This window comes from Watersipora subatra, chromosome 4 (assembly GCF_963576615.1).
Source record: "Watersipora subatra chromosome 4, tzWatSuba1.1, whole genome shotgun sequence".
NCBI classification, from domain to species: domain Eukaryota; kingdom Metazoa; phylum Bryozoa; class Gymnolaemata; order Cheilostomatida; family Watersiporidae; genus Watersipora; species Watersipora subatra.
Genome location: NC_088711.1, coordinates 11,206,212 through 11,234,175, shown reverse-complemented (window position 1 = coordinate 11,234,175; position 27,964 = coordinate 11,206,212). Strand labels below are relative to the sequence as shown.

The 27,964-nt window shown below is 36.8% G+C and overlaps 1 protein-coding gene across 2 annotated transcripts in view; it reads left to right on the top strand.

Annotated features, from left to right (window-relative positions):
* The window catches only part of LOC137393010 (mediator of RNA polymerase II transcription subunit 25-like), a 47,740-nt gene that overhangs the window by 334 nt on the left and 19,442 nt on the right, over positions 1 to 27,964 (top strand). For both annotated transcript variants that reach the window (XM_068079388.1, XM_068079387.1), the window contains exons 2-12: positions 1,303 to 1,490; positions 1,762 to 1,886; positions 2,254 to 2,355; positions 4,336 to 4,456; positions 5,478 to 5,625; positions 6,170 to 6,232; positions 12,272 to 12,369; positions 12,812 to 12,935; positions 13,607 to 13,963; positions 15,089 to 15,205; positions 19,651 to 20,106. In XM_068079388.1, coding sequence (XP_067935489.1) covers positions 1,332 to 1,490; positions 1,762 to 1,886; positions 2,254 to 2,355; positions 4,336 to 4,456; positions 5,478 to 5,625; positions 6,170 to 6,232; positions 12,272 to 12,369; positions 12,812 to 12,935; positions 13,607 to 13,963; positions 15,089 to 15,205; positions 19,651 to 20,106 — 1,870 coding nt within the window. In that variant the 5' untranslated portion in view covers positions 1,303 to 1,331. The remainder of the gene's footprint in view (positions 1 to 1,302; positions 1,491 to 1,761; positions 1,887 to 2,253; positions 2,356 to 4,335; positions 4,457 to 5,477; positions 5,626 to 6,169; positions 6,233 to 12,271; positions 12,370 to 12,811; positions 12,936 to 13,606; positions 13,964 to 15,088; positions 15,206 to 19,650; positions 20,107 to 27,964) is intronic.

Here is a 27,964-nt window from a genome sequence, read left to right as displayed (position 1 = left end):
TGTGGTTTAGTGGTTTGCATTGTGACACTAGTTTCTTTGAAGCAAAAATAAGCTAAACATAGAGAGATACATATAGATATGATCCAATGTGTCTTTCACCCGGGTGTCAAACAACGTAGTGTGCTTGACACCCACTGATTTTCCTCATCTGGATGACTTTCAGCTTTTAAATACAAAGTGATTATGATTTAAATTTGTTTCAATGTTAGATTTATGCGAAGATTATTGCCAACGGTGAACTCTCAGCATTATTCCTAGCGTCTACAGAATGCAATTCGGCCAATGTCATGAAGGCTTTTAATATGAAAATATAATTGTAATGTTGTTTGATTTTTGTAATGTTGTAATGATTTTTAATAGCTGTCACAGTCAATAGCCGCATACCTTATGTTCCCCTTATGTTCCTTACGCGGGACAAGATATTTGTGCAGATTAGCATACTCCAGCTATAAAACTAATAAATGTTGCGAATCCAGACCATATAGTAAGCCTAGATCTTCTATTTCATAAAGCGCAACGAAAAGCACTATAAATGCCATAAAAGTTGTGTATTCTTGAATTTCAAAATATTTTCAAATGTGTAAGTAAAGCAATGTATCGTAACCAAACAGCGGCAATTTCATTCATTAATAAATAATTTCATGACATAATATTTTGGTGTTGGCAAAGACATGCTTATATATCAGTTCATCAAGTTTTCACTTGTCTTCTAAATGGTAATTGTTATCGAGAAGCATATATAGAACATGCACCTCTCCTAGTGCAAAAAGATGGTTACGAGTAAGGGTTGTATGTTAGACTTATGTTGATATTCTGATTATGTTTGGATGACTTAAGTTTGCCTTTGAATGACCACATGTTTGTTAGACTTAAGTTGAGCACTTGAGCTTTGAATGTTGTAAATCATTGCCTGAAATGTTAAAATAAGAGATGTCCAAATGCGATACCAATGATATGTTTGATGCAGAGAATCGACTTTGCAGATATGTGATACTGGTAATAAACCTGACATGTAGGCATTACACGGGTGATAAAACCGACGTGCAAACGTGATGCGGGCAATGAACTTGCTGTGTAGATGTCGTACAACTAAGAAGTATTTCTAGATTAGGAATGGTGGTGAAATGTCTAAGGTTCTCGTTTACATTCAACTATGCAAATTCATCATGAATGTATTCTATCATGCAGGCTGTTCAGACTCGTTTCTCATTCTATGGAAAAGAGCTCATTGATAATTGAAACAAAATGCATTGTAGGAGTCTGTTACTCAGCAATCTTATCAATGTTGAAGTGTTCTTGTAGAACGCATCAATCAGAGGATATAACTTAGAATGGTTATTGCTACTGCTCAGGCCAATGATGTGGTCTTTTTGGTGGAAGCGACCACCAATATGGAAGCGTCATTTAGTGAGCTGAAATCTAACTACATAATTCCAATATTGAATTACTTCAGTCCTGCTGCTGTAGATGACCTCGACTTGCTTGTGGATGTGAGTATACCATCTATTTCGGATTCCAATGACTACTCAACCTATTGCGCATAATCTCAGGCTATTACCCAAAGTTTTGAATACATATAAACTGGTATATTGCAAAGATTCGATTTGTACTAAGCTATGTACACTAACAACTGGTTCACTTAGATGTAAGTTTACTGAGTCGTCTTCTACCTTAAATTTGCTGCCCTATACTTCACGAAAACATTGCTTTTCACTTTGCTTATTATAACTAATATACTCGCCATGTTTGATAACTTTACAGAGTGGCAGCAACCTGTATACGATAGCCACATTCACCTCTGCTGATTCCGCCCCTTATCCAAGTGTATCATGTGCCCAACCAAGCACCAACTCTCATGAGATGCATGAGGCTTTTGGATTCATCGAGTAAGCATTTAGTCGTGCCTCGCGATAACATTTTTGTGTTGGAATTTTTGTTTAGTCGCAGTGAAGAAGCTCCTGTTTTGTAGATATGTACATGTAAATCAAACTTTACTGTAGGCAGGTCCCGCATGTCATGATCTCTCCCAATTTCACAAGTTTTCTTGAAAACATACTAAAATGGTTTTCCGCTACCTGCCTCAGGTTTTTTGTTCAGGTTGTCTCCCCTAGCACAGGAAGTCCTGATGACCTTCCTTACATCTGTAGCGGGGCTTGAAGCACTACTTGGCAGTCTAGAGTATTAACCCGGTTTAACCGCTACACCCGGCTGTAGCATTACTAAGAGTGATTGAAGTTTAGCGTACACTTGTAGTTTCATGCAATGCTGGAACTTTGGAGTGAGCCATGTGACTGAAGCCATGGCAACCGGACTACAGATACTTGATGAGTACAAAAAGATACGGTCTAAACCTTCGTAAGTTGTAAGCTCTTTATAAATAGAGTCCAACCAGTTCAAATTTAATTTGTTGTGATATCTGCTTTGTATGTTAAAACCTTTGTATGTTGGGTCGAATATTCTCACAAGAATACACCATTAGTTTATTTACTTCGTACCGCAACACAAAAACGTATGATTAACACTTATTAAAAACTCCAGCTAATTACACAGCTATAAAACATGGCATGGAGAAGTGTAGATATTAGAGATGCCCCGATTCTAAATTCACCAGCCGATTCAGATACCGATCCGATATACCGATCCTAATTGAAAAATAATCCGATTCAGATACCGATTCAGATCTTTTGTGTTGCATAGATAGTAGCTCATTTTATTATGCAAATACAAAAATAATGCAAAGAAAGCATGAATATTATTGTATTTATTTGTTTGCATTTATGGAAAAAAATACATGTATATACATATTCACATACTGACATACCGTGCATGTAGTAACAAAACAGTCCATGTTTCTTGTAATTTGTAAATAAAGGTAATTACTGTTAGTGGTACAGTTCTATCTGTGATAACGAAGTCCCTCTTCTATTGTTAGATGAACTGCTGTGCCTGTACAAGTTTAGAGCAAATCAATGTTTCTTTTAAAAACCGTTAGTGATTCAATTATCTCAGTAAGACGTCTCTTTTCTTCCATCATTATCAATGTAGCCAAGCGTCCTGAAGGGGGATTCCCTTGCAACAGATGTTGGAGGACAGGCTACATACCGATACGCCACTGGGGTTACCGTTTTTTGTACAATACAAACGATCCATTGTATCGTCAGGATCAAGAGAGTGATAGATAACTTTATGCGTCGACTGTTTAAATTACTTTCGTAATGCTAGTAAATAGAAATATTACACTGTGTTCTTGTTTCCCATTTTTGTTATCTTGTTCGTGATTGCTTGCAATAAAACCTATCGCTGTAATTGGGAAATACCACACTTTTTGTTTACGTTCTGGCTAAAAAGTTTCTTTCGCTGTGTTGATCAGGCTATAGACATGAAATAAATTGTGTGGCAAGCCTGAAATTCATTAAGTAAAAGTAAAAAGCTTACAGCTGATGATTTTTTATTAGTATAGCAGGCTAAAATACAGTTTTCTGCTAAATGGTTGATCTGTAAAAAGTATCGGAAGGTTCAGATTTTTTAAGAAAAGATCGGCCGATACCGATTCAGATACTTGACACTCATATCGGCACCGATACCGATTCCGATACCAAAATCGGGGCAACTCTAGTAGATATAGATACAAAAATAGTTTGTTAAAGAAGTAATGAGTAAAATGAGGTTTTATTTTTAGTTTAACTTAGGGACAGGCAAATGAAAGTGTATCCTTAGCGATGTGAATAACATGTTAGCGATAGAAATACAGTTTATGTGTATAATTTATGGTATATATACCGGTAGTTTTTATGTATAATTTACTCTAACATAGACAATGTGAAAATTAAACTAGATGCAACTTGGCATGTAATTACGTTGATCTTTTTAAGTTTCATTACATTTACTTAATAGGTGTCATCATCAGCATTCTTACAGAACTGCCATGCCTCAATAAACTTAGAACATTTTGTACTGAAATTATTTCAGGTGTAGAGTTAATCATCTGCTAGCATTTCACATCGTGAATCTGTATGTTTATCTAGTTTTGTGATTTTTCAGTTTTAAAGTGAACTGCCTTGTATGTTTCTCATCTTTGTAGCGGCACTGAAAATCTTGCAATGGACATAAAGTAGCCATACACATGAGTGACCATATCATTGTTTTTGCTGCAGTGTTATCATATCTGGTATTATTGTTTTAGTTGTTATTATTGTTAACAACACATCACTCATATCAATAAACCCACCAAGAATGCTTGGCAACGCTACTGTTAACCAATTCTAGATTGTCGCCAGTTCACTAATTCCCAGGCTTTTGATCCTATTGCTTTTGTATTTCCATGTGTCATTGTAGTCAGCCGGTAGAGAAACACATCATACTCATCTGTAATTCTTCCCCTTATGATGTGCCGACACGAGAAACGCGTGCCTATCTTGGCCTCTATGCTACTGATTTGGCAGACAAGATGGCTGAGGTTAGCCTTCTTCTAGTTATCCTGTAACTTTTTAATTTCTTTGTATGAATGCATTCGCTTTACAGGCTTAAATGTTGACTTGCAACAAAATTCACATTTTAGTTATTTGATATCAAAAAATTCACCATGTCTTACTGTGTTGTGTTGTAGGTGCAAAATATGTGGAAATGTGATTACAAGCTCTTAAAAGCTAAAAAACGAACAGTTAATCGAAGCCACACGAGACCGCCGTAGTTTGCATTCTCTTTCCAAAACGGCTCAAATGGGACGTAGTTGTGGGAGATGGTTTCTGTTTACACTTTCATGCAACCTTATTCGTCGAAATATTTTCACAAATATACTTCACGCATTCATTAAAACCAGGTCTATTGTTCTTACGCGTCTGTTTTATTGTCATTGTAATGCTGTCACTTTTAGCACTGATATCTTATAACTTACCGTAAAAATTCGTTAAATTTTTTAACCTTAGCTCGAAGGAGTACATATCATTGTTTGATAATCATGACGAGCCTGTTGGTCACCTGTGATAATCGAAATTCGCTGCAGAAATTATTTGCGAAGTATTGGGTCACATGATCAGATTACGACTTGACGATTAGCTCAAGCCGAAACATAACTGTAAAGTAGCGAGCATCTTTATTGATACGGGGTCTTCGGTAAAACCCGAAGTGTTTGTCATAAACTAGTGCTACGAGAAGTTTTATATTGAGCCTTTTATTGGCCTTGCAATTCACATGAGAACATCACGTGACAAAACAATAACCAAATGTAATGACAGCGTCAAAGAAATAAACTGATTCCAATCTACGACGGCTTTCCGTTTTTGAGCTTTTAAGAGCTTGTAATCACATTTCCACATATTTGGCACCTACAACACAACAGAGTAAGACATGAGGAATCTTTTGATACCAAATAACTGTAATGTGAATTTTGTTGCAAGTCAACCTTTAATGTTAAAAGCTAGTAAAATTGATCACTGATATTGCTTGAGCACTTATTGCTTGCTAATATATGTTGTTAGAGAGGAGTACATCTTTCTATAATATCTCCAAGAAAGCGACCAAATTTGTATCAACTGTTTAAGAGAGTCAGTAATCCGACACCACCACTTCCTAACTATGCGGTCGATGCTCGACATCACATTTTGCTAGACTCGATCACCTTGAAAGGTAAATGCTATCAATATTCTGCACATGTTTGTATACTTGATCTGATCTCTGTGTATTTATTCAATCAATCTTCAATTGGTTTCATTATTTGCTATTCTAAGAGATTGGTAATGCTTCTGTCTTGCGTGGAGTTTCAATAGAGATGCAGTGATCTCCTCAATTGGTGGAAGTATCCAAAGACGTATCAATCCTGACATTTTTAATAGGGTGTATCTGCATGATTATTGACTTGGATGGCGCATACTTGTGACTTAGATAACATTTGTTTATTATTTGTGAGAAATCGTAAAAGTACCCATCATTGTTATTGTCTGTATTTAACAGCTAAAATTTGTTTTTGAAATGCTTTAGCTAGATATCACTAATATGCATCTGAAATTATGATGACAATTCACAAGTAGAAGTTTTTAAAGTTACTCTTAAACATTTATAGCTTATACATCATGGATCATCTGGCAAATCATTATAGAAAGTCAAGTTAATATATAATTTTTAGTATTATTACTTTTAGCTAACTGTGTTTTTTAATTTTGGCTCCTTGCAGAACAACCAAGAGTGGAAAAATCTGTGAAATCTATAATAGAATTGGACAACTCGCCCAATCCAGGTAGATCTTTAATTCAATATGATTTATTCCATAGCTAAAGAGTCTGTCCTATAATTGCTTTTATCTACCGCATGCCACAGCTCTGTGAGGTCATACGACAGCAGGTCGATAGAGATCATCACGTATATTATTTTAAAGGGTGTCCTCACCGAGCACCAATTTTGGCTTATATGTCTCACATTTTAATCTCCATAAGACTTTAGCCTGAATTATACAATACTTATAGTGCTTTCTATTATTTTATTTGTGAAGCTGTGTAGACTGGTTCAGTGACAGACTGTTTAGCATGTAAACTATCAGTGACTGTAACATGATAACATATCTGTATCTGCCGTAGCACCATTCTATTCGAAAATGAAAAATTCATTATGAAGTCATTTTTCATTTGTAGACCTTTTTATTGTGGATTAGAACCTTTCCATAGTGTAGATGGTCATCCAATATAAGTATAATACACAAAGTAGTTTCTTGGTAACAATAGACTTTTCTGAGCGTTGCTCAGAAAAATGCCCAGCTTGCTATTTATCACTAAAAATCTGTATTCAAGCAAATGCATATTTTTATAGAGGATTTCCTTAACTATGCTAATTTTTAATAGTCGTCATGCACCTGGCTACTGATGTTCCAAATATACTACATATTTTAATTATGTTCATTATTCTCAATATTTGGGTAAAAATTTACCAATTGGCCATAATTGGGTAAAAAAAATAAACTGAAGGCAATATTATTTTGGTGTGAACTACCACTGTTACTACTACCTTCTCTATTATTAACATTAGTGTTCTACCACTGTTACTACTACCTTCTCTATTATTACTACAGTAAATGCTCGTATAACGTATACCTCCTATAACGTAAATTTCGGATAACGTAAAAAATTTATGTTAAGTTTTTGCTTCCTACTACGTAAAACTTCCATATAACGTAAAGCGTCAAGTCAGGCGAGTTTTCAAAATCCATTTGAATGTTGGTTCATTTCGTCGCACTTGCAGAAGAAAAACGCCGTGCGTTTAGCGTTATATCTATTATATATGACTTTCGCGACGTTCTAGTTTGTCATAATGGATCGTTAAATGGGTCGACAAAAAGGTGAATGGGATAGCAGCGCAATTTTTTATAAATATAAAGGCGATCTATTAGTGGAGGTGTTACAACGTCGGTCTACCAGTCTTAATGTCACGAGTTGGAGTACCGTCGAAAATTATCTTAATCCTAACCTTGACTCCCGGATAGTGACGATGAACAGGTAGAACCGTAAAAATGCTTTTTATCGTAAAAATATTTTGTTGTTTTGCTATTACCTTTACTTTGCAGAATAGGCTTTGCTGTTTAGAAAAATAAGCAATTCGTTGTAAATGAACGTCGAAGATGTGCAGTCCCTCCCTATAAACTTGTTGTAAATTTACCGCAATCATGGTCTATAAAACCAGTGAGATTGATCATAAAAAAGAGAAAAGTTGTTGCTGCAAAACAAATAATTCTGCTGTTACGGTACAGCCTACAAATTGAAAGAGTTAAGTAAAATTTTTCCTTTTTTGCGCGGCCATAGGGGTGAGTTTGGAAAGATCTACGAATGGATTAGGCAAGTTACTCGTATTTTACTGTTCTTATAACGTAAATTCCCTATAACGTAAACGTTCCTTAAATGGATTATTTACGTTGTAGGAGCGTCTACTGTATTAGTGTTTTACCACTGTTACTACTACTGCCATTACTATCACCAGCGCAGCTACTACTGCGTCCTCCACAACAGCATTACTATCACTAGTGCAGCTACTACTGTGTCCTCCACAACAGCATTACTATCACCAGCGCAGCTACTACTACATCCTCCACTACAGCACTATCACCGCTACTACTATTACTACTACTACACAAAGAAATGTTGTAGGCTGTGGCAAACTTTAACTGGTATGAGATATGAAACCTAATTTGTCATTAATACACGTGTGCTATTATAATTTATACATGCAGTTTTACCATTTCAAGAGTCTAGTTTAACTTTAAGATAAGAAGCTAGAAGCATGGCCACAGATGTGGTGTTGAAGGTAGTTTTTATGATATGGTTCTTGTGTGAGTTATCAATGCTTTAACATGGCTTGCTGAAAGGACTTCATATAATAAAACTTGTCGCTGTGGGAGTTGTGAGCCTACAACCAATCCGTTCCATAAATAAGCATGATACAACTGGTTCATATAGGGCCTATTGAAAGATTGTTAATATTTCACTCTCTTCATAAATATAAAAAGAGTGCTCAATATACTACATATAGAGCCAGTTTTATGAAAAGATTTTTCTAAAATGGATTCATGCAACAATTTGTTTCTTGCAGTTCTCATGCTGTAGAAAGCAACTCATTTTTATATAGCTCTCATCAGTTGGTGTCATTTGCTGTGACCGATCAGGCAACTCCATGAATGCCTACACTGAGATGTTAACTCACTTCTAAACAATATATTTATATAAAAATACTATTTTAAATAAGATTTAATAACATCGTGAGATTTTCGTCTTAATTAGTTTGAAAGCCTAAGCATGGTATTGATAAGATTGGTTTTTCTAGCCGAAGGTGTCTATTTAGATTATTTCATATGATACATGACGTCAGATAATGTATAGGAAATAGTACTGGGTGATCCATTTTTGCTTATTTGTTTGTGTTGTTTGTTATAATAGGTGAAAGCAGTTTGATATATTTTTGTTCCTTAAAAATACCAACCATAGGAACGAAGTTTTAATTGTCACAAATCTTGTTAGTCATCTTTTGAAGTTCGTACGCAGCCTTACCTAGTTCCCTGACCGATCTAGCAAAGTTACAATCGAGTTCTCACTACGGTGTAGCTTCAGATAAATCGATCTGTTTGACATGAACTAAGATTTAAACTTTGGCCTGATCAAACCCAGCGAATACATGGCCTATTAGCCAATTAATTATATTCACTTGTCATAGGTATGCCAAGTAATAGACCCATCAGCTATGGTAATCATGATGAAATTTGCCCTACTTTAAGTAGTGTTGTTATGCTTGTTTGTTGCTCTGCTGGTAGATTTTGTATGCTATTTCAGCTACTAATGAGAATAGAAGAAATTGCAACTGAATATTAAATTTCATGTACATAGTTTTTGCTTAAAAAAGTGATTTGTTTAATATACTTTGCCAGATTTCTCTGTGACTGTCTTTTTACTGTGACACCCATGATATATGCACTTATGTGGCAGTTGTTATTCTGTAGCATCCATGCTATGTGGGGCAGTCTATCTACCACTGTGACACCCATGTTATATGTGTGTGACAGTTTTTTTTGTTACACCTACACTACCGGTGTGAAAGTCTGTCCTTCTCTGCTATACGCGTGTCACTATACTATTTCCTTCTTCACACCCATGTTAAGTGTTGCAGTCTGTTTACCCTTAACCCTTTCGTGGGCGAATTTTCAAAACTAAATCAGACTCCCATGGGCGAATTAATTTTCCAAAAAATCAATTTTTTCCAAAAGGTTCATACACTTTTCTGTGTGTTATTATGTGCATATCTCTATGTTTAAAGGTGCATATGTATACATGTATATGTCCATAGGCATATATATATTATAAACAAATAAAAATGTATAACATAAAATATATGCTTTTCATAATATTTGTCTATTTACGAATGATATTTTCGAAAGCATTCTCTTTTACAAAGGCCCACATCACAGTCTTTGCACCATGTACTTATTCGTGTAACAAAGAGCTACCACAAAAATGTACTTCCTGGATTGACAGGCTCAAAAAACTTTTCAAAATACTCTACTGGTTGAGCATCTACTAGAGTAAATACTGGGCCTGTCACTGCTATAAACTGCTGAATTGTAGGAGATTTATCTCTGTTTATGTTGGTTATATTCTTCCAGGCACTGGCATCACTCCTACTCACATCCTCATCATTACTGCTACCAGCCTTTTCATCACTGTCACTTCCAGATGTAAAGTCATTACAATCACAATTCAAACCTGATTCACTGTCATCTCTTGCTACTAAATCTAAAAAGTCACTGTCATCTCTGAATCTCTTAGTAATTTCGGTACTAGTACTTGCTTTATGAAAATAATCTCGGGAGGTTCTTTTAGAAGTCGCCATGACGGTAAACTAAAGTCAAACTCTCAAAAAGTTCGGTAAATAAAAGCTAAAACCGAAGCAAGGAAAATAAAAGTTGATAAATTATTTAAAACAATTTTCTAATTTTTTTCGAAAGTTTATTTATTAATCACTGCTAAAAACGATCGTTTTTTTTTCAACCTTGAAGTCAATTTTTGAGGCTAACTGAAACTACTATATCGTAGCTTGCTATTGGTAAAAAAAGTAAACAAAAAACGGCATTTAGCTAACCAGAAACGGCAATAATAAAATACGTTACCGAAACGACAAAAACGTCGCACTGCCCATTAGCAGCCGTATCCCAAAGCGACAAAAACGTCGCACTGCCCACGAAAGGGTTAAGACACCCACATTATATGTGTGTGTCAGCCTACTTTTTTGTGGCACTTATGCTATATACAGTATGTTGGTTTGTCTTCTACTTGTGATCCCCGTACTAAAGTCACAGCCTGTCGTTTTTTGTGACACCCACATTCGTACATGTGACAGTTCTTCGCTGGTGACACTTATGCTGTTTATTTATTGTTCTCTCATCTCCTGTGACACTCATGGCATACGTGTGACAGTCCATCTTCTCTTGAGATACTTGTTTCATGAATGTGTGACAGTTGATATTATCCTATGAGACGCATGACAGTTTGTCTTTCCTTGTATGTTTGTGACAGTCAATCTTCTTTGATGACACCCATGTGTATTTATAAATGTGTACTTTTTAGAAACTCCCCAAGAGAATCAAAAATTTGTTTATATCTTTAGATAAAGTAACACCGAGACCAAATGTTGTTTTATATACAATTTTTTTTTGGAAAAAAAATCATTACTTTATAACATTACTAATTCTGTCAAGCAGAACGCTTTCTTTCATCATTTAAGCCTTTCTCTAACACAACTCGCAGCATTGTCACAACTGCTGGGTCAATCATCTCAGTATAAGCTTTAGTCATCCAATCTGTTTATGCTTTTGCATGAACGCTTTGTGCAAGTATCGAAGTTTAGTTGAGGTTCCAGTATCAATCACTGTCTTTATATGAATGAGTATTCTCAAGTGTCATATTATCTAAGTATACAACTTGTATTTCCTATGGAAATATTATCATCACCATGATTTTAATAATGGAGTTGTCTGCTTTATTTGTGTGTGCTAGCCACGTGGAAGCATGTGATTTCTGATGTCTTCCAAATGATATACATGTATAATGCTACCAAATGATGCCTTGAAGGCTTTTTTTATCACACGTATATACATTGAAATGATGTGTAGTGCTAACTGGCATCAATTTTTGTTTTAACTCCATATTTTTCTTTGTACAAGGTACATGTATAGCCTTATTCTTTTTTATTGTCTTTTGTATGAAAAAATGTTTGGATAAAACTGTTTCCATACTTTATTACCTGTGAATAATGTACTCTCTCCCGTTAGGTAACTTGCGCTAAGAGCTTATATATTCAAATAGTCTGTATTTGATGAAAAGCCAGTGTTTGTTTCTGTTTTCTTAAGTCTAATCTTTGCTCGACTATACATCTGAGAAAAGCATTGATGCGCAATTCTCCAGTACGTATGTAGACCTGCTCCTGATAAATAAATGTGTCTAAGTTAATAAAAGTATTCTTACGAGCAAGATTAAGTAAAAATAAACTTTGTTAGTTCTAAAAAAATTGTGAGAAAATAAGGCATGAGAGATTTGAAGCTGGAAACTCAGTGAATGGCTGTATACCGCTAAGGATATCTCCGTATTACAATCACTAGTGTTACATTCATTCACTAGAGGCTTCCACTACCTGTTTATGCGCTCGATTCATTAGGGTTTATATAAAAGCACTGTTCAGCCCCTGTCTAACCTGGCTGTGTTAAAAGATTTGTCAACAGTTGCTGTTATTGGCACATCATCTTACGCAGATCTGAAGCCACCCAGTCCCACCCTCTCATCTCATTCCATACTTGAGAGCCAGCTGAAGGATGCACACGCTCGTAGCACTGCCTCGTCGTTTGTCCCGGTAGGCATAAACTCTTGGAATCCCAATTAAGAATTTCGGTAAAGCGATAGCGATCTGCTATTTACAGTACATACTCTCCGCTTATTGTCTTTGCTTTTGTAGTACAATACGACTACATGTCGCCTATAAGATGAAGAGAAATAAGTTATGATCATTAAAATTCTTTTACGTTTGATGCATTCATAGAATATTTTGTTTATGAACTTACTAAGCGCAATCAATAAATTCGTCAGTCATGAGGCAACACTTGCTCGGTTCTTCCGTGCAATGACTCGGGGATTTTTCAAAAGATTTGCCTTCTTAGATTTTCCGTGTTGTTCAGTAAGTCTTTGTTAGTAGCAGTCTCTTGCGAGCATTAGTCTTTTTAAGTTGATTCTTTTATTGTTTATGGTATTGAGGAGAGCGAGTCGAGTGGTTTAAACCTCATCTTGTTTGTATACAGACAACTGGAGTTAGTGTTGCCAGTCGAACTCAGGACTCCACAACTGCCATGGCTGCAGCTACTCAGGTTGCACCTCTGCTCACTGAGATTCTAGAGTCAGCTGGCTCTAATTCCAATGTTGACAGTAAGTGCCTGTGGACAAATTGGCTATGGAGAGTGGATACTTGTGGTGGGTTGGTTATGAAGGGCGGATACTGGTGGGCGGCATGGTTATAGACAGTGAATAGGTTTGGGTAGGTTGGAAATACAGAGTAGATATATCTGGGTATGTTTCCTATAAAGAGTGGGTTCCTTTGAATGAATGGATTATAGAGAATGGGTACCTGTTGATAGGTTGACTATTGAGAAAGGATACTTGTGGGTGAGTTGTTTATGGAGGGTGAACACTGGTGGGTGGCATGGCTATAGAGAGTGTTTCTGTGATTGGGTTGTAAAAAGAGCGTTGAGAAATCTGGATAGGTTTGCTATATGAACTATTCTGGTAGGTTGGCTATAGAGTGTCAGTGCTGCTCATGAGTAACCATGAGGACCCTCTGATAACTCTGGTACCCATGAGCGGTGTAGGTGTCGAAAGCGAGTAGCCACGTTTAAATAGAGCTTATGGTGTAAATAGTATTCGCAAGTTTATTGTGGCGAGCAAGTGGTAATGAGTAGTTTGGTCGTGGAGTTTTGACATTCATGCATAAGCAGTCTGCAGGTACATCAGGCATTAGATATTATATAAATAATATTGACAAATTCCTTACTATTTCCTGCTAAGCCTCTCGGTGTTCAGATCAATCATACACTTTGTAGACTCCCCAAACTCCAGGGCCTATTTTAGTGCTGTCACACCACAGACATCAGCAGGTGCCATTAACATTGGACAAGTTAACCAGATAACTCACAGCAGACCTGGCAATCCAAATCAGGTTCCTTTGAGTAATGCCAACAATCAGCAGCTAAACCAGAAAATGCCTGGCAACACACTTTCAGTGGCTAACAGTGCTCCTCAGGCTACTACTCACATAGCGCAACAATCTCTCGCCCAAGCCACTAATCAAATGATAAACACACAGACATCTATGGCTGGACAGCCATCTCAAATGCCTGCCAACTCGATGGCAAACAACCAACAGATGATGAAAAACACTATGAACCCAACATCGATAGGTATACTATTTACATCACCCTCCAGTCTTATTGCTTGTATTGAGAGGTGCTGATGCAGCAGCTAGAATCAGAAATTCATCTATCAAAACAACTGTTGAGGCTAGCTCATATTTCAAATTGTATTTGCCTTTATACTATAGGCTTACTCATTGTGACTACTTCCTGGTCACCAATGCCAATTTGAACTTGTGTCTTGTTGAATGGCAGGGACAATGGGATTGGAAAGTGCTAAGCAATGGTTTGCTTGCCGATTCGTATGGTACATACAAACTGAAAACCTAAGAACCATATTGCAACTACATAAGGAATCATTTATAAAAGTTGTACTCTGATGTATTGTTTAGATGATTCAGTAGTAACATAAGCTAGTTAAAACCTGTGCTAAATGAACTGTTTTAATTCGTCACTTACCTTGAGTGCGCACTTAAACTTACCTTAACAGCCTAAGTTTTCCTGATTGTACTTGATTGAATCTCCTCCGTTTGGTGCAATCAATTTATGCAATAAATTATTGATTAATTTTTTAATTCAACCGATATAAACATGCTCAGTCAAACCTCTGACAACCTAAATCTCAAATTGTCCAAATTTTTTTTCCAGGTGATTATCACTTTATTGATATAGTTTTTACATAGTTTAACGTAATGTGATTTTTGCCGTATGTAGTTATATGAAGTATTTATCATCATATTTTGGGTTTTAGAACAAATTAAACAAAATATCATGTATTCATATAAGATCATTTGCTCCAAGTTACGAAGTAAATGTTGGAACAGATTAACTGCACACGTCTAGGTCTGACTGATGTAAGCTCGCAGCCTACTGCGTTGTAGACTTGTCGTTGTGAGGATGTTGCTGTTGTAACAGTACAATAAACTGATCAAATGTTTGTGTTTGATTACATTATTTATTAGCCTCTTCTGTCCCGTATTATGCCCATAACTGTAGTATTAAATACTGGCTTACTACAGGCGTGAGTAAAGGAATGGTACCTCTTCTGTCCCATATTATGCCCATAACTGTAGTATTAAATACTGGCTTACTACAGGCGTGAGTAAAGGAATGGTACCTCTTCTGTCCCGTATTATGCCCATAACTGTAGTATTAAATACTGGCTTACTACAGGCGTGAGTAAAGGAATGGTACGAGGAAATATAACGAGCAATGCCAGTACTATCAATTCTGGAGGCTTGAGACAATCTGTCACAAGACATCCTAATATGCAGAATTCTCTATCACAAGGTGAAGTCTATCACTACTCGCTCGTGCTCTCTGCTAAACTAGCTGTAGCGTGGCTAGCCATGCTTGACTGCATGAGTAAATACACCGCAGTTCCATGCTTCAAAAATAATCACCATCTTTAGCATTTGTTATTCCTCTCAAGACCGTTGGATTTCTATACAATCAGAAAAGTTTCGCTGTAGCCAAACATTTTTGTACAGAAGATATATTCAGTTTGTCAGCTATGTAATTGACGAACACAATTCTTACTGTTGTGAACCAAGTTGATTATTTAGAAAACATTTTGCTATATTATTTTTTTAGCCTAATTAAATCTAACCATTTAGTGGAGATCAGCTGTGTGCATTTTCAGTTTTAATTTGCGTTATTTTATCATAGCGTATTGATATCGCTTGTAGCAGTTGAAATCTTTAAATGTATTAATACCCTGCTTTAAAAGGACTTTTTGTAGCGCCTGGTCTTTGAACATGAAAATCATTTATTGAAAGATGCTACGAGTGACCATTTTGGATTGCGCACTTGCTTTATCGACGGACTATCATATGACCTTATGAATTCTCTTCGGTCACTCGTTTTCTTGATTGAAAAGTTTAAAATGCTGTCTCTGTTTTTTATACTACGGTAGTTGGCCTTGCAATAGCCATCACAACCGCTCTTGTCTCAAGCAATAATGATGTCATCTACTTTACATAACATTGTTATTATTTATATTTTATCTTTGTCAGCATGAAAACGTTGTCGCCGAAATCCTTGTTCACATGTGTTACCATCAAATACAATTAAAGTTTCTATATTAGCATAAATATCTGCCTAATTCACATCATGCAATAATCAAGTTGAATTCATGCCGCTAATTGTACAATTGTAATACAATAATCAATTGTACAGCAGTCTTAAGGCGTGGTCACACGAGCACCGAACCGACGTAGGATCGGTTCGGAGGCTGGTTCGGTTCGTGGCACATGTCACACGGCCACCGAAGTAACTTCGCTTCCTAGATACCATACGTATAGAGACAGGACACGGTTTCATTAGTAGTTGTTATGTATTTGAGTTAAATATTTCTATTGTAAACAAAAAAAACTGAGGAACAATTATAAATTATAATTACACAGCAGATTTATCAGAAGATCGTTCGGCTGCTCAAAATAAATCACTCGATACAAATATTTTGCTAACCCTTCCCATCAACATAATTATATTTTTTTATTAACATATGAATGTTTTTCTATGCTGAGTACATAACAAACAAAAACAGTCTTTATCATAGTACTGTGGTTTTACATAAATAAATCAGTCAACGATAGTTCATCAGGATGAATATGACACATTACTTATATTCTACACGAAAGAAAATCACAACCATTCCCTAACATTTATGCAAAACTTAAGTGCAACATCTTACATTTATGCAACCCAATCACAAGTCCGGGTGAACCTTGTCGTAAATTGCTTCATGTTGTTTATTTAACGAAATAAAAGTATCGTCCCATTTCTTTGTTAACTTTACTCACACGCACGTAAGAAGAAATGTGACGCGTGCTCGCTAGAATTCTAGAATTTTAACCAGCCATTAAGAGCAAGGGTTCGGCACGAAATTTCGAGCAGTACCGAAATAGTTCGTTTCGGCCAGAAATGTCCTCAGCCGAACTTTTTAGAGCTGAAAACGACGTCGTTTTGCGTCATTTAGTTCGGTTCGGCGCTCGTGTGACCACCCCTTTACCTTAAAGATTTCTATACTCAGTACAAGGGCTCACCATATTATTGTCATTGTGGACTGGTGGGCTTTGGCAACTTGCCTACAAGGGTAACTTGTTAGAATGGATGGTTTGTTTTTCACTGCCTTCTGTTACCAGTATGACTGAAAGATGATTGAGTTGTTTTGAACGGCCATCTCAGTGATAATATGGAAGCACTTTTTGTCATGAAGACGGTAAACCGGACTACTGTCATTGACACTGGATCGCCGTAGAAGTGCTTGTGGCAATATAATTTAATGTGCAATGAACAGCTGAGCTAAGCATCACTTTCACTATAATTAAAACAACTACAAAAGTTTTGGTGGCGAAAGAAAATTTTTTAAATGCATTGGAGTCCCATGATGCTTCCATCAATAGTTTAATCCATCTTTCCTTTTGCCACAAGTTCTGTGTGGGTCAAGGTCATCACAGTGACTCGTTTATCAAAGTCAATAATTTTGGCAGAACCTTAATTAATAAACAGAACCTGTATTGCGTAGTTGGTGGATGAGGTCTTAGTTGCAAAACAGGTAGCCAAACGGACAGTATTATTCAAGACTAGCAGTAAGCGTTAAAATGTTGGAAATGTGTAATATTCATTTTAAATTAGCAAATTTAATGCAATTCCTCGCATAAAGGCACCATTTGAAATCATCAAAATTTTCCATGATCCGACAATAAAGGAAGGTTTATCCAAGGCAAACATTCCCATTTATAGTGTGCCGCTGGTGTATATCCTCCGCACTAGTGTTAACCATCATGATCAGTTTGTTTACAAGATTACAAAATTGTTCGTATGTAGTGATTACTAGAATGAAGTGAAGAGGTGACCTTATATTAATAAAATATTATTGTAATTTACACTTTGCAGCTACAGTAGTCATTCCGACAACATAAATAATCTGTTCCGAGAACACTTTTATTAGGCCTATAGGGATTTTATGTTATACAAACAGTAAAATACATGTAAATTACCTAATCAATTCTCAGATCTTCCCAAATTCACCTCTTTGGCCTTTAAAAAAAGAAAAGGCTAGATTTAACTTTTTAATTTAATGACTGTACAGTAATTGTAGTATTATTGGTTTGAATCGACAAGTTTTCTCCTTTTTTTATACTTTCGCTCGGTTTATGGTCCAGGATTACGGTAATTTTATGATAAGGGGAGCGCACACTAGTGTTGGGCCGGTATCTAATTTAGTGCCGGATCGGATATCCTTGCACATTTTTATCGGTTTTCCCGGTATCGGTATCCTCGGTATTTACCATCTTCGGTATCCTTTGCCAACTAAAAAAGTTCGGTATTGTCGGTACTATTGTTCGGTATGTGGTTATCAGTGTGTCTTTAAATGGTTTAAACTTTAAATCATAACTGTCTCGAACAGTTTTTATCGTTGTGCAAAAAGTAGCCTGTGCAAAAAAACATTCTTTAGTCAGCAGTATATTGTTACGGCAAAGAGATTCCTTGTTTTAGAAAGCCAAAAAAGAAAAGAAAGATGGAAATATAATTTTCATGATAGATGTTTTTATTGTTTATTCTATTAAAAATATAATTATTGATACAAACGTTATGTATAATAAAGAACAGATAGATAATGGCAAGGGGCTCTCTTTGTTAAATATACTGAAACAGTTTAAAAAAATCTTACTATCACATATTGTAATCAGGTAATGTAATCACATAATTATACGCAGTCCAATTAGAGTCCAGTCCCGTTAGAGTTTTTATACGTCCTCCTATCTGTGTAGAACTCCCAAACCATCGAGGCTGGTGGCATTATCGATGTAATGTAATATAATAGTAGATAGAGTAAGCGTGGAAATTTTCGTTGAATTTGTTCGCCAATGCGTGCTGAGATTAGCATGTTCGTCACGAAACGTTTTAAAAATCTCTCCGGATATCCGTATAACCATTTACCGGTAGGCTTTTACGGATAAATACCAATCATATCAAACCGGCCGCGGATACCTAGCTGACACCGAAAATGATTGGTTTCTTCGGATACCGAGAATCCCTCGGTATCGGTAAGAGCGGATAACCCAATACCGGCCCAACACTAGCGCACACCTATGTCAATTTATGTTGATTTTTCTTCTATTGCCAGCAAGGTCCATTCTGCAAAAAGAAATAATAAAAAACACTTTACTTGACTAAAATAAAGTAAAACCAAAATACATCTTTACTATAATAAGAGCGGTATTCGTCCGTCTACCTGTCGCCAGAGGTTAGTATAAAATTTTTTTTTGATGAGACTCCAACTCATGACATACAGCTTGGTAGACCGACACTCTAACACCTGCACCAATCGATTGCCTTCAAATGTTTCTGAATAATTGCGCACATACTTATTCTCTGTGCTTTATCAGCACACCGGATGATCTCTCACGGTTCACCAGACTGCCTGGGTACTAGTATATATAATAGGGATACATGTAAGCCTTTGTCATTTTCTCTACCAAAATGGACACGAGAAAAAGCAATTTTTAAAGGCTAACTACAAAATTTTTGTTATTCAAATCGGATTTGAGAACCTGCACCGACTTGACACTTTACATAATATGGAATCTTTTACGTAGTCGAAGCAAAACTACTACATAAGTTCTTTCAGTTATGTAGAATTTAGCTATAGGCGGTTTATGTTGTGTTTATGTCCACTGTATCGAAATAGTACAATTGGAAATAATGAGTTGCGGTCACTTGTTTAGGTGGAGGGCAGTTCAACAGGGCAATTAACCCGAGCCAGGTCAGTCAGCAGTACACACAACCTGGACAGCAACTGTTGCAAAACAACCCAGGACTTATGCAGCAGCAACCTTTACCTAACCAGCAAATCTCCGTGCAGAATCAACTTCAGTCAACCTCTAACATACCACAGCAGCAGCAACTTTCTCAGCAACAGATACCTCAGGGTCAGCAGATGCAGCAAGGCCAGCTGCAGCAAGGTCAAATTCAGCAAGGTCAAATGCAGCAAGGTCAGCTGCAGCAAGGTCAAATGCAGCAAGGTCAAATGCAACAAAGTCAGGTTCAGCAAGGTCAGATGTCGCAAGGTCAGATGCCACAAAGTCAGATGCCACAAGGTCAGATGCCACAAGGTCAGATGTCTCAAGGTCAGATGTCTCAAGGTCAGCTCACACGAGCCCCGCAGCAAAATAAGCTTCCTGGTGAGTGGAAGAGTATACAATCGTGTTTAGTTTTCCCAGTGACTACTTCCAAGAAGTTGATTTATGCCAACACATAGGCACCCCACATGCCTTAGCCTGTCTTGACAAAATGTTGTTTTTGCGGAGTTGTTCCCCCGTCCGCGGGCGAGCAACACAACAGCTTGTCACAAGACGTACTGCACCTGATGCATCAAGTGCACTTATAGGGAGTTGTTCTCTTCCGTCTATGCGGCTTGGTTGCGATGCTATGTCGGTCGCTCCATTGGTAATCATAACGGATTTCGCATAAAAGTTTATGCAGAAAATATTAAGATTACAACGTTTAACCAAATACCAGTCTCTGTTGTAAACGTTAGTAGAATTTAAGAATAAAATATATTGAAAATAAAATCTATAAGAACAAATAAAACTGACTGATACAAAAATAGAATTAAAACTGACTGAGCGCACAAATAACGACATGTTTAGTTGCTGTTGTTGTCTAAGTTCTCAAGTTCTACTAAAGTTTACCGCGGAGACTGGTCGCTGGTTAAACGTTATAATCTTATTTTTTTTACATAAATTTTTGCGCAAAATTCGTTATGATTACCAATGGAGCGACCGACATAACATCGCAACCAAGCCGCATAGAAGGACGAGAACAACTCCCTATAAGTGCAGCTGATGCATCAGGTGCAGTACGTCTTGTGACAAGCTGTTGTGTTGCTCACCCGCGGATGGGGGAACAACTCCGCAAAAACAACAGTTTGTCAAGACAGGCTACACATGCCTATATTAGCTTGCTATCTGGATTCGCGCATTGTCGACACCAAGCCAACAGTTTACTCTTTGGCGCCGAGAAATACCTGTTTAGCGCAGTTTTTAATCACTCAGACATAGGAAGCGATAGGTTTGTACAATGTTAAAGATTCAGACACTCTAGAATGATGCAGATAATCACTCAATAATTTTTGTGTTTCACTTGGTTAAGTTTCCTTCGTTTAGTTTGATCGAACTGCTGGTATAAGCTTAGCTCAGATTCCTATCTGAGTGATGGCCTTAATGATTTACATTCAGTTGACTTCACCAATAACCACTAGCTCCAAAGGAATAAAAATGTATTTACACTAGTGTTCAAGCTTACTAGGCTCAGATCTTGTGTGATCATGTCACTCGCATTCATACTACAAACATTGCTTTGGCCAGCCACGCTGAATGCTAAATGTATTCAATGTTTCTTTTTCGTTTCCAGAAAGAGTGATCATTGAAAATAGCTTTTCGTTCATATCTTACGTAGATAGAATTGCCCAAGCGCACCTACAGTAAAGTTAGCTTCATGATATGTTAATATCTCTTAGTTATGTTTTTGGAAAACAATTTCAATGGTAGCTACCTCATAACTTACATCAGGGAACATTTTCAGCTGTGGTAATTTGTTGTTGTAAAACTCCTTATCCTTACCGCTATAAATCTACCAACACGTCTTTGTTAGAGAGTACTCTATACAGCTTCAGTAGAGGATGTTATGGTTTGATTAGTCTGACTTGCTAATACAAGTGTTTGTGTTTCAGCAATTGGTGTTGATGCTTCTGTCAGCCATGGTTGTAGCAAAGGCTTGTCTGTTTGTGTAGAACATCTTGTGTCAAATACTAATTTCGCTGGTCTGTTCACTGCTGGGGCTGCCAAGCCAAGCAAATCTCTTCACCTGCTAGTTGCTGTTGGCGTGATGTCATATTGGCCAAACTGCTATGCAGAGTTTTATCCAGCATCGGGTGTGAAAGGTTCACCCACTAATGGAGTTTGTACTGCTCATGTATGTCCCATCTTAATCCTCTCACAGCTGGTCAGTAGCCCATTCTACTTGACTTCAAACTTGACTAGCAATGCCAATAAGGAATAATAGGAATGAGAATGGAATGTCCTTTGTAAATAGATCACAGGTTTGAAGTGAGATACAATGCACACGATTTTGAGAACTACCTTTCACTCTTACCATTCCCTTCTGTCATTCACTACAACTTATCCACTACCGCAGTGGCCTCTAACATTAATAGTCACTCCTGACATTAACTTCTACTTGGTTACTACTACAGCTAGTCACTGACAGTACTAGTCTATACTACTATTAGCTTCTACTTGTTACTTCTACGACTGCGTTTGCGCACTAGAACTACTAGGTACTAGTACCACTATCTGCTAGTTGTTATTACTACAGCTGGTCAGTAGACTACTAGCTACTCCTACCATGGACTACTACTAATTACTGATATTACAGCTTGTTGTTACCAGTACTACTACTACTACTAGTCACACATACCGTGAACTACTTGTTACTAATCCTACAGCTGGTTACTAATACTACCAGTAATTCTGCCATTACTGAACTATATAACACAGCACTTGTGTGCCTGTAGTGTCTGCCGATCATTATCTTTGTCGTTGTTTTAGCTGTCTAAAGCAATATGATGGCGCAAGCTGGTTACTATAGGCTACTATTGTATCTTGTACTCCTATTTGTAGAGATTAGTGTTCATGACGTCTTGAAATCAATCTTAAGATTTTGTCTTATTTTAGTATTCTACGATTGTTTTTGCACTCAAGTGAACTCCGTAAGCTTTCTTCTGTTAACCTTTGTCATCTATCTACTACAAAATGGTAAAGTTTATCCATCATCCTATTTGAAACAGAAATTAATTCTTGCTAATCGTGTGCATCTGTATAAATTCTGCCCAATAAAACCAAGTTTGAAAGTCTTTGCTTGGTATGAGCGGACACCCACCCTTGTTTCCGTAGACTAGGGCTTTGATAACTTCTCTTTATTTATCGAAAGCTTGAAAAATAATCCGGTTATTGTATTCAACAGCTGTAGTTGAATTGAGCAATAATAACAGTAAGGGTGCATTCAACCACCCTCACGTATGAGGAGGTGAATGGCAACAGAGGAGTTTACTAGATGAGTCATTCATTAACTTATCCATAATAAACGACTGACACCAACCTAGTATTGTCCTGGAGAACTGTGTAAACTAGCCATTAGTTAATAAGAATTTGCTTAAACATCATAGAAATGTTTTTATCATCAGCCAAACAGAAGCTTGTTAGACCATAAATGGAACTTTGATTGGGCTGAACTCCTTTTTTGAGTTGTGTTCTACTAAATACTTTCACTCTGAAAAGCATAAAACATAAAACTTGCGTGAAATATGTATCTGTTCTTACGAATAATTATTAAGCAAGAATTTAAACTTCAGGAAATGTAGTACTGAGAATATTCATGAAGGGGTAAAAACCATAGCAACAACATTCATAGATGGAACATCTTGCATGCTTGGAACACGTTTGCTCTATCTACAGAACAGTACAGCAGTGTTGCTGCGCAACTATTCAGGCTGAACTTAATTGAACTACAATGAATCTTATAGGTCTGTCCGGTAGTTGACTCAGTTTACACTTGAAAAACACCACTATCAGCCAATCATCTGTTCGGTAGGCAGCCAGACGTATCCACGTAAGGCGTCAAACTATCTAAATTGCTACTACAGTTGTGTTTTAACTGTTTCTACAATTTACTACAAAACAGTTTTGTTATTAATTTATCGCTTCATTGGCAATAATAGATGCGTAGTCTTCTGAGTGTAGCTTCTCGCAAATGGTAACTTTCTTTTCTGTAACTTATAATATTTGATGTCATGCTTTTTGTATCTGTGGTAAATCCCATTTTTAGATATGCTTTTTTAAATACGAAATTAGGTCTACTACAAGATTTTTATCATTTTGGCTTCAAACAACTTTTGTACCATTTTTTGCATAAGTTAGCTTCCTCTATCAAAGCCATTGCTCAATGGTGCTCTCAAGACCTGTGAATTGCATATTTTTTTGCCACTATCGAAATAGTCTCTGTATAGGTAATCAAGTAGATCGCATGTGTCCAATGTTTGACAGCTTTGTTTTGCTTGATGTTTAAACGTCTTCCACGAAAAGTTGTAAACCCAGCCAACGGCTCTGTTTGTTTTTATACTAGAGATATATAGTCAAACCTCTACGTATGAAGTCAATTCATTCCTAGATCTGCTTCGTATGTTGAAACGTTAAATGCTGCAGCAAATGTTTCTATCAGATTACAATGTAATTATTTTAATTCATTACACAGGCCAAAAATCTGTGGTAATTTATTAATGAATGCTGCAAGTAATCTATGTGGTTATAAAACCAACTCATTACATAAAACTATATAGAAACCAAACTATAAGTAGGGGGCCTACATGTAAAATGCTAAATCAATGGAATAATAATAAAAAATGGCTTTATTTATTCCTGTCTTCACTTTTACGTACAAAAGTTTAATACTTTCAAAGCACTTCAAATATCATGTTTGAAGTTTGGTGCAGAATAAAATACTTGCTCCAGTCTTACAATATATGCTCAAAGATTGGTGTGTTGAAGTCATGATAAGTAGCAACTTGACTACCTATTGACTCAAAACGAAAACAACGAATTATCGGCTTTTTTCGGATTGCTAGAATGAAAAAGGCAATTCTTAATTTCGTACTTCATAATGTCATAATTTGCTTTAGTTCCTGGAATGAAGGTGAAGACTCATTTGAACTTATAATCAGTATGGACATTCATCAACTGGTCATAAACTTCCTTATTGCTGCAATACAGGTGGTGAATTTTGACAACACCGATGAAGGGCTCTGTGAATTGTAATTCTTAAGCAATACTAGCTAAAAATTAGTATCTAATCATCTTGTCCTTATGTTACTCTGTGTTTCACTGACGAGCTTTCATATCGCCATTAGGTAGGAAAAAACGGCTCTGCAAGTGTTTTCGTCAGCTGACCAGTTTAAAATCTTTTGTGGCTGCAAATAATATGAATATGAAAAACATTGAGCGCTTTTGATCAGAGCGTGCCACTATGTAGTGTTTAACATTGTTATTCTGTCTTTAATACAGAGGCCTAGCTCATGTAAACAACTTGGTTGTATTCTTATCAAAACTTTCAAATGTTCTTAAAAAAATGTATAGTTCGTTCCTTTTAGCATTACAGGCTATACAGAAGTGAAAAATTGGTTTCGCAAGTCAATTATATTCATCAATGCACAACCAAATTAGTAAGCGTGTGAGAACCCATTTCATACGTACAACAGAGTAACAATCTCATCAATCATAGCTGTTAGACCATCGAACTGGTAAAACCATTAAATACCAGATTTTCAAGTAATTTTCTTCATTTGGTAGTTCGTTTCAAAGTTTGCTGGCTAGTGTGGTGTCAGGCTTTCTGGGTGTAAAAAGCAATTGTCTGCGCCACAGCCTTTTCTTTATTGATTCTCTATTGGAGCGCTGATGCAAGCTTGACAAGATGATAATCTCGTATTGTTAGCCAATCACAAGCTTCCTATGGACCAGTAAGCTTGATGTTCAATAAGCGTTTTGATATTGGAGTACATGCAGCTAATAGTGGGGAGTAGGAACTAGTTACAGTGCATTCATGCGGAGTGTTAGGGAATTATTCGCACAGCATGTCTGCCTTTTCTGAAATTGAGAGTAGAGAGTTCTCAGAGTGTGCCCAGACTGTTTCCTGTCCGATCTGTTTTGATCCGTTCTTCGATGCCCGGAGGCTATCCTGTTCTCATGTATTCTGTTTGGGATGTCTACAAAAGTACCGTGCCGTGAAGAATGGTGCTCTGTGCCCGACATGTAGAGAAAAGACTGTTCCCGGCTTGAATGAACTTAGTCGACTGCCTGTACACCGATTTGCTAATACCGTCGCTTCCTTGGTAGTTGAATGGCAAGCAGCTAACGAGAAAAAAGGTATTTAGCTACTTAAAAAATGTAAGCCACATCTTGAATGTGTGCTATCGATTAGATCTTTTAAGTCGTCTGTAAGTTCTTTGCTGGATACTCTACATCAGTCAAGGTTTAATATATATTCCATGGACAGAGTGTGTTGAATGTTTGTTACACATCATGAGTTGAAGGTTTGAAGTTGTTCTAGGTATTTCTTCTGCGTGTGTGTGTGTCACCATCCTATGATGTTATGTTTGACATCTGCTGGTGAGTCGAAATGCATCGCTGCTCCTTGTGTTTTAGCCTTATCGCAATCCATTCCTGGTTATTGACTCATTTCTTGATCATATGCTTTTAACTAGCAGTTGATTTTCTGTATTTTAGCCATTGCGTAATTTTATCGATCAATTGTCACAAGGGAGCTTGTATTTATTCAAGAGCTAATCTCATCATTGTATTGGTCCTTGAAACACCCAGTTTGAGTTTAGCTCACTCCATACTGCGACTGTTGTGACTAGCTACTTACACTTATAGGTGTACTGTCACAAAGTTGTATTGAATCTACTCATCCATTCTTCCTACAGAGAGATGATCAGTAATTTTAGGCTTGTTTAGCTGCATAAACTTACTCATCTACAGTATATAGTTACCATTACTATTGACCTTACGTGATATTGTACGCAATTCATAAACACAATCACTAGCTCACAGACCTTACATATAGCCAATAAATCACACAAAACCTTTAGTCCTTTCATAATAATTGTCATTTATTTGAGTTGAAGGGGTTTGTCACAGCTTTGACCGATTGTTGACGATTATGTAAAAACAGAGGGATGCATTTTTGCATCAGTGAGAGCAATTGAAATATCAACTACTACTGTAACAGCGCGTGTAACTAGTAGCTACTCGTTCAATAATGAGCCGAGTGCTTGTAGGAAGTCATCTAGTGTTAAAGCTCATGCATATACATGTAGGTGTTATTGGATGTCTTTGTCTTCTCAGTCGCTTGCATACACGCTAGAATCACCTATCATCTTATCAATCTGATTCATGACCTACGTATGTGTACACAAGGATTGCTTAACTGCATTCCTGTATTTGAGAAAGCTGCAGCAGTGTTTATGCTTGCAAGTCTGGCTATCGTGTGAGGATGGTCAGTCGACCATTACGAGTGAACTTTCATTGTATAATTGACATCTGTAGAGGAGTAATTTGTCGGAAAACATGACCAAGCCACGAACGACAGTCAGGGAGTGCTTCGGAAGTTGTGCTTTTTACGAGATGGTTACTTTTTTTAATCTTGCTTTTTAGGTTTTCAATATTTTATCTCGGCATGCATTTCCAAAAGAATCTTAATATTTTACTGTTGCCAAAAACAGTTTTTTATGCTAGCAAATGATATATTGGCCAAACAAGTATCATATCGTGATTCTATACCGCGAATTTCGGCTGAAATTCTCGACAAACTAATTTTTATTACAATTAAATCGTCAGGTTATATTTTAAGGAAGCCTGGAGTTTCATGGGTGCTTTGAACATATTTAGGTTCCAACGAACATCAGATCATAGCAACTCCCCAACGGTAGTTGTCACCCCTTTCCCTACTTTTTGACTGTATTGTGGTTACAACTATTCTCAAACATTGACCCCATTGGTTCGATTCTAAAATCGTCAGTATATGGCATTTACCGATGACGTCATGGAATCCATTAGAGACAATGAAATAGAGTAACATCATGATTGTTTTTGTCTTTAAAATGATCGAAAATTACAGCTACTTTATACTTTCTCAATATGAATGCGTTTGTTATACATAGCAAGATTTTTTTGATTAATTCACGGATGTGGCCAACTCTAGTGTAACTGCTGGGCAGAAACTTGCATATAGGTAATAGGCTATCTCACAATAACTTAACAGCCTTATAAATGGAAATCATCTTGAAGAAGGCCCTTTATACTCAACCACGCTTGGCATGGCAACCTTTTGGGTTCATCTCAAATGAAAATTTACCCTTTCAGCATTTGGTTCCTATCTGCCTTTCAGTTAGACTGTCATATTATACAAATTTCTCAAAAAGCTTGTCTT